General features: G+C 49.4%; 1 protein-coding gene across 3 annotated transcripts; it reads right to left on the minus strand.

Annotated features, from left to right (window-relative positions):
• Positions 1-1440: 1440 nt before the first annotated feature.
• LOC311618989 (apolipoprotein L3-like) lies at positions 1441-14301 on the minus strand. Of its 3 annotated transcripts, none has more exons than XM_084876855.1 (5): positions 14223-14301; positions 8803-8844; positions 8512-8620; positions 5352-5472; positions 1441-4100 (listed from the first exon to the last, which is right to left on the minus strand). In XM_084876855.1, exons 3-5 carry the CDS (start codon positions 8540-8542, stop codon positions 3245-3247), a joined length of 1008 nt encoding a protein of 335 aa, XP_084732981.1. In that variant the 5' UTR covers positions 8543-8620; positions 8803-8844; positions 14223-14301; the 3' UTR covers positions 1441-3244. The 3 variants fall into 3 exon arrangements, with proteins under 3 accessions (XP_084732981.1, XP_084732980.1, XP_084732982.1); XM_084876854.1 differs by having other exon boundaries at positions 13979-14272; XM_084876856.1 differs by lacking the exons at positions 8803-8844; positions 14223-14301 and adding an exon at positions 13979-14096.

The raw sequence follows: 14301 nt of genomic DNA on the forward strand, positions 1-14301 counted from the left end.
GTGGTGGGAAGATTGAGGGTTGGCGCTGAAAGGACCCTGTATTTGAATCTCAGTTCTACCACTTACTAGCTATGGTCTTGACCTTCAGTCTCCCTTAGCCTCAGTCCCTTCATCTCTATTGATGAGACAAATTATACTACACAGGTCTGTATTACAAAACACACAGGGCTGTGGTGGGGATCACTAGGAAAACATTCGCCAAAGGACCTTGTATAATGCCTGGTGCATAGTAAGCACTCAATAATTGGTATTCATCCTATATAATAAAAGGGTAATATGAATATAGACCAGATGGCAGAACAAGTGAACAACCAATAAAAGTGTAATAGGCTAACGATATGCTAAGGCTGCTCACCCGCTCACTATGATGTTCACTAATCACCAAGGGGCAGACAGTCAACTGGTTGACCAGTTGCTATAACATGCATTGGCCACTAGAGAGCAGGTGCTTTGACCAGTAGGTTAGCTTGCTGTTGGGGTCTGGCAAATGGGGACTGAGCTAGATGGGCCAGGCATGCCCTGGAGCCCTCCCATGATCCCTCCTCAGCCTGATGGGGTCCCTCAGCCTGGCCTGTATCTTCTCACAATCCGGGAACCCTCGGGGTATATTGGAGAGCTGGTTTTAGCCCGATCCCGCAGGCCACTCCAGAGGCAGGGCTCATGGCTGGCCAGTGCTGCTGTGGCACCACAAGCCTCTCCCTATCAGGACTGATTGGGTGTGAGCCCACAGTAGGCACAGTGGGGCCAGAATGAGCTGGAGCAGTGGGTAGGAGCTGCAGATGGTGTTGAACTGCGGGTTTTGGCCTGATCCCTGTAGGCCACCCATAGGGGACCCACCCTTGCATGAATTCATGCACCAGGCCTCTAGTTATTGTTAATAATTATTCTAGCTTATATAAGAAATTAAAGATATATGCCTTTCACAGTGCTCTACAAATAACACCATGTTTCCAGGATTGTATCAGCCAGGATAGTCTGGGTTTTGCTGCAGTAACAAAACACTCCCCATATGAGCCACAAAGGTTGCCTCCTGATCACGATGCAGTCTGCTCCTGCAGTTCTCCCTCCAAGACCCAGGAAATTGGAACAGCCAGTTTCTGGAATATTGCCAGCAGAGGAAAGGGGTCTTCTATCCACATTAAATGCTGCTAAACCAGCAGTCAAACATTGGTCTCATAATCCAGGACTGCTGGCTCCTAACCACTCGCCTGCTGGCTTGATCGCCCCCCCCCCCCCCCCCCCCCCCGCCATGCCGGCCTGATCTCCCCCTAACTGCTCCCCTCTGCCAGCCTGATAGCCCCTAACAGCCTCTGCCTAGGCCCCTGCCACCATGGCTTTTTCTGGAAAGAAGTCCAGAAGATGTCCGGTTTAATTAGCATACTGCCCTTTTATTAGTATAGATAGTTAAGACTGCTGGAGGAATTACACCACACACGAATATGCAGTTGCAAATCACACAGCACTTTATTACTCACAGGGCTCCTGGTGCCAAGGGCTCAGGCTTAAAGGGGTCCCCGGAGGAGAGTGGGGTCCTCTGCGGGCAACGGCAGATTCCTCTTTGGGTGGCTGGCCGTCTGATTGTGTCGAGTCAGCGGGAGGCAGGTGACGGAAGTCTCATGATCAGAGGTTTGGCCGTTCTCCTGCCGGCCGGCTGGCATGGAGTGAGGCCGCATGGAGGTGGACCAAAAGGATGGTCGATGTCTGACGCCGGGGACCGTTTTGAAGCCTGTCCTGGCCCACGGCCGTCCAGGTGGCTTCACATGTGTCATCACACAAATGTTAACCGGAGTGCAGGCTGGTTATCGGCCCCAGTGTGGTGTCTATAAAGTTCACACACGTCGTTCCTCAGGGTAGCACTCAGCGATGGTCTAATCTCCATGGTGCAGATAGGGCTGGGCCGGAGCGGCCACTCCCTGTGCTCTTTACTATTTCACACAAGTATTTCACAAAAAATAATTTTTCTATGAATTAATTTGTTATGAAGACAGCGAGGAAGCCAGTTGTGTTCAGCCCAAGCCACCTGTGCAGAAGCTTCCTCGGTGTCCCAGCGGAGATCCCAGGGCACCGAGGTCTCAGGGACTTGACTGGACGGGAGAGTGAAAGCCCACTGAGCAAGCAGGACAATGGAAGATTTGCGCCCTGAGTTCCTGGAGCCCAGAGGAGCCCACCAATCCCCACAGCAAAGGCTCAGTCCATCTTACTGAACCGAAGTCTGCAGAACACAGGTGGGGAGAAACAGGGGGCCTAGAATATCATCGTGTCCATACCACTTCCCCACTGCTGGGGAGGCTGTGTCTCAGGGCTGACTGGTAGATCTCCTTGACCTGCTGTATCTGTTTTCACTTCTCTCTCTCTCTCTCTCTCTCTCTCTCTCTCCCTCCCTCTCTCTCTTTTCAAATCAACCATTATTCTAAGAGCATTTGCAGTTTCATTATAATTTCACTGGTCTCTCAGAGCATCATGGCCCCAACGAGCACCAGCAACATTTCAAATGTTCCACCCACTCCGCTGTCATCACCACCCCATCACAGCCCCTTCATCATCATCATCATCATCATCATCATCATCATCATCATCATCAAGAAGTCACTGCCTATAGTGCATAACATTGTAATAACTATGAAGGATGCTATATGGCTGCTAGACTTAGTCGGTGATATATTTTCTAATCAGTATATTGTACACCCAAACTAATACAATATTCTATGTCTACTATAATTGAAAAATAAAAACAAAACATTTTTTATGTCTATCTAAGATGTGCTGCTGGAGACAAAGGCGAGCTGGGACGGGAAAGCAGAGCGAGAGACCAGGACAGGGGAGGGACGTGGAACCTGCTGGGAGGGTGAACCCTGGGGAGGGCCAGTCCAGGAGCCACTGTAACTCCCATATCCCAACACCTCAAACTCTTTCCCCTTCTTCCATTGTCAACTCTTCAGTAGTTCCGGCCTTCTTGGTGCTTATTCCTCCACTTCTCTTTCTTTATTCATGACGCCCTGTCTTTTTTAGTCAAAATACAGTCCCTCCTATCTCTCCCCCCCCCCCCCATCCCTGTCTTCCCTGATTTCAGGTCCAGGTTCCTTCCTTCTCTTTGACCCACCTGCCATCTGCATGAACCCCTCCATTGTGCTCAACACCTTCCCATGCAGTTCCATCCATTTTATCTCAACGGCTTTTCCCCTCTAACAATGTCAAGTCCACGCCTTTGTCTCCCACACACCCTGTTCCCTGCACTGTCAGGGGATCATGGAGTCAGGTCCTCCTGCAGACTTTCGTGAACGAAGGTGAGTTGTTCCAGCCTCTTCTCCAGCTCCTGGGCCTGCTGCCTCAACTCTCCCGCCGTCTGAGCCTTTGCGCCCTCATGTAAGTGTATTGACTTTTTCACCAGGTCCACTACATCCACGATAAGGAATACACCTGCTGTGGCTACACCAAAGACCCTGGCTCCTTTGCCCAGGGCCTGAGCAGTGCTTCCAAAAGCTTTCTGCAGCTGGAGGCCGGTTTGAGCAAAGACTGTCCCCGTGCGCTTAAAGCCAGAAGCCTCAGCTAGATTGATAGAATTGGATTCCTCTGCATTGAGGACATCAGCTTTCGTCAGAATGCATTTCAATTGTGGGAAGCACTTCTCTGCTAAGGAAGCAACTTTGGGTGTGATGCAACTTAGAACCTCCTCGACCAACTTCTCTGTGTCGCTGCCAGTTGACACGAGGTGGCTGGCTTTGGCTTTTGCTGACCCATTCTTTGAGACTTCCACAATGTTCGCAGTCACACCAGTCACAGCAGCTGCTGCCCCCAGTCCCAACCCAGCTCCTGAAAGCACCAGACTAGCTCCTGCTGTGAAAGGTGCCAGACACACGCCAACGATGCTCAGAACGCCAGACACAGCGCCGGTGGAAGCGGCTGCCACCTGGGTGATAGTGCAGTCCCTGTGCACCTTGTCAACCTCATCAGCAAGTGCTTTGAGCTTTCCTATGCGTTTCTCAAGGTCCTTTTTGACCTGAGGAAACTCATTCATAAACCGTTCCCTGTTCTCCTTGTCTTCCATGGTCATGAATGTTTTAAGCTGGCTCAAGTCTGCATAGAGTAGATCTGCCTCATCCCTGCAATCACAAAGGACAGGGGATTAACCACAGCAAATATATGAATTGCTAAAGCTGAGACCCCCTTCTGGATGACCTGGTGCAGGAAGCCCTGTCCTCTATGGTGGGGACATGTGCATGTACTCTGAATCCCTCAGATGACACCACTTTGACAGCCCCCATTCTGACCGGAAGTGATCTCTGAGCCACATTGCCTTCCCTCTGGTCAGCGTTACTCCATGGGGAAAAGAAAAGGGTCCCACAGGGAGGTGAGGAGCCCTCCAGCTCACGGACAGGGTTGGAGCACATGATCACCCAGGGCCCTCTGCCCCCAGCAGAAAGGGGATCAATCAGAGAAGAAGAAATGTGCCCCCTGCCCCTGCACAGCCCTTCACTAGATTCCTGGCCTCCTCAGGGCAGTGTCCATGTGCCTCAGCTGCCTCACTCTAGTCCAGACCCACTGCCAAGCCTTCCTACCAGTCCTCCCACCTGAACCATCCTTACTCCATCCAGACCCCGAATTGTGACCCTGCTCCAGGCCTCTCTGGGCCTCCAGGATGACTGCACTTGCTTCTTTACGCTTGACCCTGTAGTTCACCCCTAGGCCTTCATCAGAGTCCTATCAGATGGACTTGCTATTTCTTTGATGAGGGAGATGACATAAGCCCAGAGCCCCAGAGCAGGGCAGAGATATAGTCAGGATTCAACCCAACACGGTGCAACCTCACTGCGGCTCTCTGCCCTCCAGGCCAGCAGGACCCTGCAGAGCTTGTGCAATCCCTTTCTTAGGGAGAGCAGGCTCTCTAGCCACAATCCCCAGGGACACAAACTGTGCCAGCATTTTCTGGCTTGTCCCACAGGAAGTCCGTTGAGGCCCTCACATCCAACAAGAAGACATGTGGGCCCTGTCTATTCCCAGCATCTTTTCTAAAGTTCATGTGAACTGTCCACCTACTATGTGTCAGTCATTAGGCTAAACAGCTAGAGGCATGATCTCATTCTCCTCACAGTGGACTGGAACAGATGAACGATAGAGAGTGGTTAAGTAACCTGCTCAAGGTCACCTAACTTTCCCTTTGCAGGTCTCCTCTCTTCTCAACTTGGGCCCCTTCTCTGCCAACAAATTTTACAAAGGAAATGTTTCTCATAGACTGTTGAGAAGGAACTTATTTAATCCCAAGCTCAGGATCCTGCCTGGAGGAGGGTGCCTGCCAGAGGAATCTGGATGCAGGGGACATGGGGGTGATGATATAGACATCCCCTGGAGGTTACCTGGACAGCTTGGCCGCAGCCACAAATCTTTTCCAGGATCCATCACTCAGCAGGCGTTGCAGTTTCTCTTTGTTCCATGGGTCCAGTAAATACTCAATGGCATCAATAAAGTCTTTGCGCTCTAGATGGAAAGCGAAAACAATGAGGTTAGAAGATAATGGGTAGAATGGAAATGGACTCGAGTATCTAATCTAATAAAATGGTAATATGCAAATTGACCATCACTCCATCACAAATATTGCAGCACCCATAGCATCCCAGGCACATGCCACAGAGGGAGGGAGGGGGTCAGGGCAGGCAGCACACCTCTATCCCAGACGACAAAATGCAGGGTTAGGGGCATGTTCCTGGCAGCTGCCTCAGGGCTCAGAGCACACCTCCACGCCAGTGGACACAACCGAGTGGCTCTCTGCATGTGAGCTGCAGAGGAAACACCTTTTCTGACCACTCATTAGCTAAGCTCTCTGTATGCTGCCACTTGCACTATTCTTGGTAAATTGAATAATGAGAACCCAAACAAGTGATTTAGATTTTTTTCCACACTCCTAGAAGACAAAAACTAACGTCTGCTGCTTGTGGGGCTAAAAAATGTAATATTTTGCCCTAGCCGGTTTGGCTCACTGGATAGAGCTTTGGCCTGGTGACTGCAGGATCTGGGTTTGATTCTGATCAAGAGCATGTACCTAGTTTGTGGGCTCCTCCCTGGCCAGGGCCCAGGTCAGGGCTCATGCAGGATGCAAAGAATTTAAGTGTCCCTCTCACATTGAGGTTTCTCTCTGTCTTTCCCTGTCTTCCAAGGTCTCTAAAAATTAATTGGAAACATATCCTCAGGTGAGGATAAGAAAGAAGGAAGGAAATAAAGAAATAAAGAAAGAAAGAAAGAAAGAAAGAAAGAAAGGTCAGATCCTATGAAAGAGATATCTGGAAAATGCCTAAAGAAAGTTGTCATTTTTTTGTGGTGAAGGAACTGGAGTCCACATTGAAGAAAACACCATGGCAGATGTGGTGGCTGGCAGTGGCTGCAGCCGTGGGGTGATGGTGCTGGTGCCTTCCCCTGCAGAGGGAGGCCAGACTGTGGCTTAGGCCCTATCCTCATAGGAAGCAAGGTTAAGCAGTCAGTAGGACACCCCCCAAGGGCTCCCAGTCTGTAAGAGGAGGCAGGCTGGGGTGAGGGACCCACCCCTCAAGTGCACAAACTTTGTGCACTGAGCTTCTAGTAAACAAGGTGGTTAACTGTTCATCTTCCTGAGCAGCTGTCACCTGAGGAAACTTTTTAAAATTTTATTAATCTGGGGAATGTTTGTTGAGTTACCTGGTATTATGGAATGAACTGTCCACCCCCCAATTTATATATTGCTGGCCTGACACCCCATGTAACTGTACTTATTCATTTATTTTTTAAATATATTTTTGTTGCTTTTTAGAGAGAGAGGAAGGGAGAAGTATTGAGATAGAAACATCGATAAGAAAGAAACATCTATCAGTTGCTCCTGCCTGCGTACTCCTGGAGGTTGGGCTGCAATCCAGGCATGTGTACCAACTGGGAATCCAATCAGTGACCTCTTGGTTCATGAGTCAACACTCAACCACTGAGTCACAATGGCCAGGCCCCATGTGATTGTATATTAAAATTAAGGTTAAATGAGGTCATAAGTGTGATACCTAATGCAATATGAATGGTATCCTTATGAGAAGAGGGTGAGACACCAATTCTCTCTATCAGCCACTTATATTTCTCTCTCTCTCTCTCTCTCTCTCTCTCTCTCTCTCTCTCTCTCTCTTTCTCTCTCTCTCTCTCTCTTTAAATCTATAACTTTTACAAATCTTTTTAAAAATGTGTGACTCTCAGGGATTTGGAGACTCTGGAAATGCAGATAAGGGGCTGGGGACTGGTGTATGTTTTGTGTGTGCAGAGACAAGATGTGAATGTGTTTCCTGTCATATACATACAAGACGTATTATTCTTTTTTTCATAGACAAAGAAAGTGAAACTCAAACAGGAAAAGAAGGCTGAAGTGAAGAAGCAGAAAGCTCACAGGTGGAATCCAAGGTCAACCACCAGCCATTTCCTGACATTTGTTTGAAGCCTCCTTAGGTTTCAAAAATTCATGTGATTCGTGCAATCTACCCTATAGTGCCCCTTTGGGATTTTTTCAAAATTTGAAAATGTTTCAGATCACATACCATTGATGGAGTAAACCTACCAGGCAAAGAGGATGCTCCAGGGTAGGGAGTAGAGGAGCTGTCTTCAGGTAGGTGGGGCTTGGGCCCTCAGCTCTAATCCTGTGATCAATCAGTACCACCTCTCCCCTTCCAGGCTGGGCTCAAGGGCCATAGCTCCCTGGGCAACTCTGACTCCACCCTCACCCTCTTCTTAAACAGGAGGTCATCTTGTGTATTCTTAGGAAACCACCAGCTTCAGTCCTCCCTCAGGGAACCTGGGGCCTGCTCAGGAGCTGCAGGCTTCTGAACTGTCCGCTTCCCCCTTATGCTGCAACAAGAACAAGTTTTATCCCCCCCTGGGGGTGATGTGGTTGCCTAGAAAATGCAGTGTTGATTTGGGTAGTGGAGGGGTGTTTTTTCCTTTTCTTGCTTCACCCACTGAGGAAGAAAGTAAACCTGGGCTTAGATGGAGGGAACCCAGAGAACTACATCTGTGTATCTGTTGGCTAGGTTGTGGGTGGGTGTGGGAAATAACAAAGCAGGCCGGTGCAGGGAAATATGAGATCATCAGAAGTTCCTGTCTGACAGTCACACCTAGCACACAGGTGTTTATAGTTGGGAGCACAGGTCAAGGACCCAGCCGAGCTGTGGGAGGTGGCAGTGCTTTGGAAGAGAAAGTTTCCACCAGGAACTAGCAGGTTCCAGGTACAGGGGACAAGAGATTCCCCCCTCCCATGGGCTGTCCTGGCCTCGTTGGAGTCATTGCATGAGTTGCAGAAGATTGGAGGCAGTGAGCAGTGTGAGGAGAGAGCTAGAAGAAGATCCCCACATACACTTCTGGTTGAAGGGACTTCCCTTGGACCCTCTTGGGGATTTGAGGACACTCATCAATCCCCTTTGAAGTTCTTGATTCCTGTGTAGCTTAACCCATATTGGAGATGCCTCCCTTAATTCTAGATCATGAGCAGGAACCAGCTAAGAGGAAGAAGCTGACTACCTGGGCAGTTCCGGTCAGCTTCTGAGGCCATGGTGTCAGGTTTGGGATCTCAGAGTTTCCCCTTCGGCTCACCGGTCTGTGTTCAGCTGGAAGGAGGTGTTGCTTCACCCTTGGGGAAGAGAAAATAAATTGTGGGGTGCAAGGCGAGCCAGCTGTGCAACAGGGAGCAGCGAGGGGCTCCGTTTCTGGTGTTTCTTTCAGGGAAGGCCTCAGATGCCAAGATGGACTCAATCCATTGTGTTTCCATGTCTGCCAGGCTCTGCCAGCTGCAAGTTAGGAGCAGGTACTCACCTCACTCAAGCCCATTGCAAGCCAATGGACAGCTCCCTTGTCCTGTGGGAGCACAAGGAGAAGAGCATCAGACAAGGAAACAGACTGGTGAGGAGAATAAAACCAGACACGAAAGATGGGAAGGAGAGATGGGGAGGAATGCTTTGGAAATGACTTGAGGTAGGGGACATCTGGGTTACTAATCTCTACAGCTGATATTGATGGTGTGTCCACCACAGGCTCCTTACCTGTTCCCTCAGCAAGTACTCGCGCACATTCCACTTGGTGGCCACCATTGTGGCTCCCATTGGAACGTGGAGGAAACCACCACACAGTGTAGGTTTTCACCTAAACTTGGGTTAGCCCAAGTGACACAGTAGTGCTAGAGCTAGGACTCCAACCCAAGTCTTCCGGATCCCAATACCGTGTTTGTGAGGACTACGCTCTACTCCCTTTTACATACAAAAACGCTTATTGATGTGTCTGTGCTGCTTGCAAATCAGGCTTCTGATTCCCAAACGCTCTCTTGCGCCCTGTGCCCAGTCTCTGCATTGATAAATTCCTGGAGCTGTGTCCTCCCAAGCCTGCACCCATCTTGCTTCTGCAAGACCCTCATGGCCTAAGGCCCTGGGGTCCTGCAGTCCCGGCCCCAGCCCTGCAGCCCTGATGTGGGTTGCCTACTCCTGGCACTGCCGGGTCCTCTCCACTGGCCACACCCACCGCTGGACCTTAGCTTGTTTCCAGTTCTTTATGAAAATAGTGCAGAGACAATCCCCGGACATAGAAGCTCATCTGCATTTGAGCTTGCTTCCCTTAAATATTTAATTAATGGAATGACTGGGACAGAGTGTATCACCATATAAAAATTCCTTTATGCCTAGAGCCACACTCTAATGCAAACCAATTGCACCAATTTACATTTATGCTCATAGGATAGTGGTTGGCAAATCCCGGCTCTTGAGCCACATGCTGCTCTTTGGCTCCTTGAGTGTAACTTTTTCATAAAATACCACTTGTCGGGGCACACGTACAGTGTGATAGATACTTCGAGGCCCATGCGCAGAAGTTGGTTTTCGGCCTTGGTGAGTCTATTTTGCCGAAGTGGCTTTATCAGAAGTGGGGTGTCGGTCGGTCAGGTGACTGCATGTGGCTCGCAAACCACGGTTTGCCAACTACTCTCATAGGATATGATATGCACATCTTTTCCATATTTCAATTCATGGTACTTTTTAAATGCTTGAGTGCGCGCGCACACACACACGTCTTTGTTTTTAAAATTATTTTGTAATGCTAACAAAAGGGCACAACATAAAATTTTCCACCCTAACCATTTTTTAAAAATATATATTTTTATTGATTTTTTTACAGAGAGGAAAAGAGAGGGATAGAGAGTTAGAAACATCGATGAGAGAGAAACATCCGATCAGCTGCCTTTGCACACCCCCTACTGGGGATATGCCTGCAACCCAGGTACATGCCCTTGATCATAATCGAACCTGGGACCTTTCAGTCCACAGGCCGATGCTCCATCCACTGAGCCAAATCAGCCTCGGCAACCCTAACCATTTTTAAGGGTTAAGTTCAATATGTAAAATTATATTTGCACTGATTTGCAACCAATCTCCAAAACACTCTTCAACTTATAAAACAGAAAATTTCTACCCACTAAACAATAACTTGCCATTCCCCATCTCCCAGCCCCTGGAAACTGCCATTCTACCTCCCATCTCTATGGATTTGAGTGCTTCATATAAGTGGAATCACACAATGCTTCTCTTCCTGAGACTGCTTTATTTCACTTAGCACAGTGTCCTCAAGGGTCATGCATGTTGGAACATGGGTCAGAATGCCCTTCCTATTTTGTTTTGTTTTTTAATATATATTTTATTGATTTTTTACAGAGAGGAAGAGAGATGGATAGAGAATTAGAAACATTGATGAGAGAGAATCATCGATCAACTGCCTCTTGCACACCCTCCATTGGGGATGCACCCACAACCAAGGTAAATGTCCTTGTCCAAAATCCAACCCGGGACCCTTCAGTCCACAGATTGACGCTCTATCCACTGAGCCAAACTGGTTTCGGCTGCCCTTCCTTTTTAAGGCTATAATTTTTTTTTATAAAGGATTTTTGGGAAAATTTATTTGAGCCAAATTGCACTAGATCTAAAATACTCTGGAGAATAATAGTTTCTCAGCTTCTTCTATGCATTTGAAATGAAAGGGATGTAAGAAAGGTTATATGAAGTTGGGAGGAAGCAGTGAGGATTGGAATACAGGACAGTAAACAAGAGTGTGGTCTCTTTTTAAAAAACAAAACAAAAATGATTTCATTGACTTACAGAGAGGAAGGGAATGGACGAGAGAGATGGAAACGTTGATGAGAGAGAAGCATCCAGTGGCTGCCCCCTACATGCCCTCTGCTAGGTTTTGAGCCCACAATCCGAGCATGTGCCTTGAATAGGAATCAAACTGGTGACCTTTTCATTCATGGGCCAACACTCAACTATGGAGTCACAATGGCAGGCAAGATAGTGCTCTCTGGAGAGTGGCTATTTCTAAGGTGTGTTCACCTAGGTGCACAGATACAATGGACAGGGCTTGCCTAAGGAAAACAAACTTTCACTAAAGAGTATAAGCCTGGGATGTGACCACCCACCATGACCTGCCCAGCTAGGAATTATGATCACATCACCCTGTGGGTTACTTGACATAGAACCCATTTCTCATCCACGGTCCCCCTTTTGCTCACAAGTCAGTTTGAAGGATGCGTGGATGACCAACCTTTTGTTGGAGAGCGTGGTCCCACAGCGCAAGGAGGGCTCTTTCCTGGGAGGTGTCAGTGCCCACCTTGTCTTGGTGACCATGGGGATGGGGCCACACTGCAATCAGGGGCTCTGTGTTGAGGCCAAAGGTTCCCAAAATGATGCAGGCAGGGAAAGGGGAGGCAGACAGGTCTAATGGCCTTCACTGTGAAAACACACTCTGGCCCTGCCTAGAGCAATCGATGTTTCTCTGTCTGTCTCTGTCTCTCGATCTCAAATCAATAATAATAAAAACACTCTGGGTCGTTTCTGTTCTGTGAACTATCATGATGGGAACAGACCTCTCCATGGAGAGGATTCCCCAGTTCTGTCTGGACTATTTTGCCCAGGAGCCCAGGGAAGAGAGGAAATGTTTTCGTTTGTATTTTCTTCACGTCCCTCCATATCCACTTCCTCTACCTGCTCCACATCCCCTCACATCCCCCTGCTCCACAACCCTCACATCCCCCTCCTCCACATCCCCTCACATCCCCCTCGTTCACATCCCCCCACATCCCGCTACTCCACATCCCCCCACATTCACCTCCTCTGCCCCCTCAAAATTGTCCCACACCCACCTCTTCTACCTTACCCACATCCCCTCAGATCCATCTCCTCTACCTCCTCCACATCCCCCTCATCCACCTCCTCTACCACCTCCAATTCCCCTCACATCCACCCCTTCTGCCTCCTCTACATCCACTGATATCACCCTCACAACTGCTTTGTTTTGGTGTCACTGACTCTGATTACAGGGAGTCCAGTTCTCAGCTAAGCTGGAGGAAGGATGTGAGCCCACCTTAGCAGTGTCCTCCTTCCTCTCCATGGTTTAGGGGTACTGGGGTAGGGAGGAACCTCAGACAAATCTGGTTTCCAATCCAGGTTCTGTCATTGCTTACATGTGCCTTTGAGCCCATTACCACCACCTCTCTGCCCCTGCCCCCCGCTTTGATTCCCTCACCTACACAATAGTGACAATATCCTTGTCTCAGAAAGTGTGAGGATGAGGAGAGGAGGAGGTGCTCCTACCCTCCCATCTTATGAAGATTCTCCCTCTGCCTGTAGCTGTGCAGAACCCCTCTGATGCTGTGTCTACACAAAACCAGCCAACTCTGGGACCAAGGTTACAGGAAATAAAAAATGAAAGTAAATTCCAATTTCTGAGAAGCTCAGGGTCAACCACATTGTCTAATGTGCACCCATCGCCACAGACCAGACTGCTCTGCCTGCTGATGCATTAGAGCAGGGGTTCTCAACTTGAGGGTTACGACCTTTTTGGTGGTCCAGTGACCCTTTCACAGGAGTCGCCTAAGAACATCAGAAAACACAAGTATTTACATTATAATTCATAACAGTAGGAAAATTGCAGTTATGAAGTAGCAATGAAAATAATTTTATGGCTGGGAGTCATCACAACATGAGGAATTGTATTAAAGGGTTGTGGCATTAGGAAGGTTGAGAACCATTGTCTTAGAGCAACCCCAGGTCTGATATCCTTGGTTCTTCTCCGCTCAGCCCATCCTGCCTCCCTCAGGTTTCCAGGAGGAAGACCTGCCACAGACACACAGAGGGATCCTGGGCAAATTTCTCCATCCACCCCATGGGCTTGTCCCCAGAACCCTCCTATCTCATTCTCCCTACACGTGCCAATGCCCCCCTAAGTCACTCTCTGTCCCAGCGATGAGCAGAGGCTCACTGCCTCCTTGCATTGCCTTGGTGCCTGCTCCCATTGCAGGCGCCGCCCAGGCAGTTTCCAGACATTTGCTTTTGTAGTCCTTCTGCCAGGAGCACCTGCTTCTCCCACCTGGAACAACATGCTCCTCCTTCAAAGCCCAACTCTGGAATCACCTCCTCTGGGAAGCCCTCCACATCTCCGCTTCCCAGAATCCACTGTCCCCTGCAGACTCTTCTCCCCTGGCACCTGGGGAAGGCCCATGGCCACTATGTCCGCATCTCCCCTGACCCTTTAGAGCAGGCCTCTCTGAACCTGTCCCTGGTGGCTGGGTCAGTGCCAGCGACCTGTCTGAGGAGGCCATCCCTAGTGGTCATTTCCGTGTGGGAGCACAACATTGTGGGCATTGGCAGAGAGAAGGCTCTTACTCACTTACCTAGCCCACACTTTTTGACTTCCACCACACCCCAACTTCCACCTCCTTCACTCCCTCCACATCCCCCAACGTCCACCTCTTCTGCCTCCCCCTCACCCCCCACATCCACCCCCTCTTCTCCCTCCATATCCCCCAATGTCCAACTCCTCTGCCTCCTCCAAATCCCCTCACATTCACCCCCTCTGCCTCCTCCACATCCTCTGATATCCCCCTCACAACCCCTTTGTTTTGGGGTCACTGACTCCTATTGCAGAAAGCTAAGCTGGAGGAAGGATGTTAACTCACCTGAGCAGTGTCCGCCTTCCTCTCCACGGTTTAGGGGTACTGGGTAGGGAGGAACCTCAAACAAATCTGGGTCCCAATCAGGCCTCTGTCACTGCTTACATCTGCCTTTAGGCCCATTATCACCCACTCTCCGCCCCCCTCTCCTCTACTTTGATTCCCTCACTTACACAATAGTGACAATATCCCTGTCTTAGAAAGTGTGAGGATGAGAAGATGGGGAGGCGCTCCTATCCTCCCAACTTACCAAGAATCTCCCTCTGCCTGTAGCTGTGCGGAACCCCTCTGCTGCTGTCTGCACAAAACCAGCCACCCCCGGGGCCAAG

Source organism: Pipistrellus hanaki (assembly GCF_964339955.1).
Source record: "Pipistrellus hanaki genome assembly, chromosome: 3".
NCBI lineage: Eukaryota > Metazoa > Chordata > Mammalia > Chiroptera > Vespertilionidae > Pipistrellus > Pipistrellus hanaki.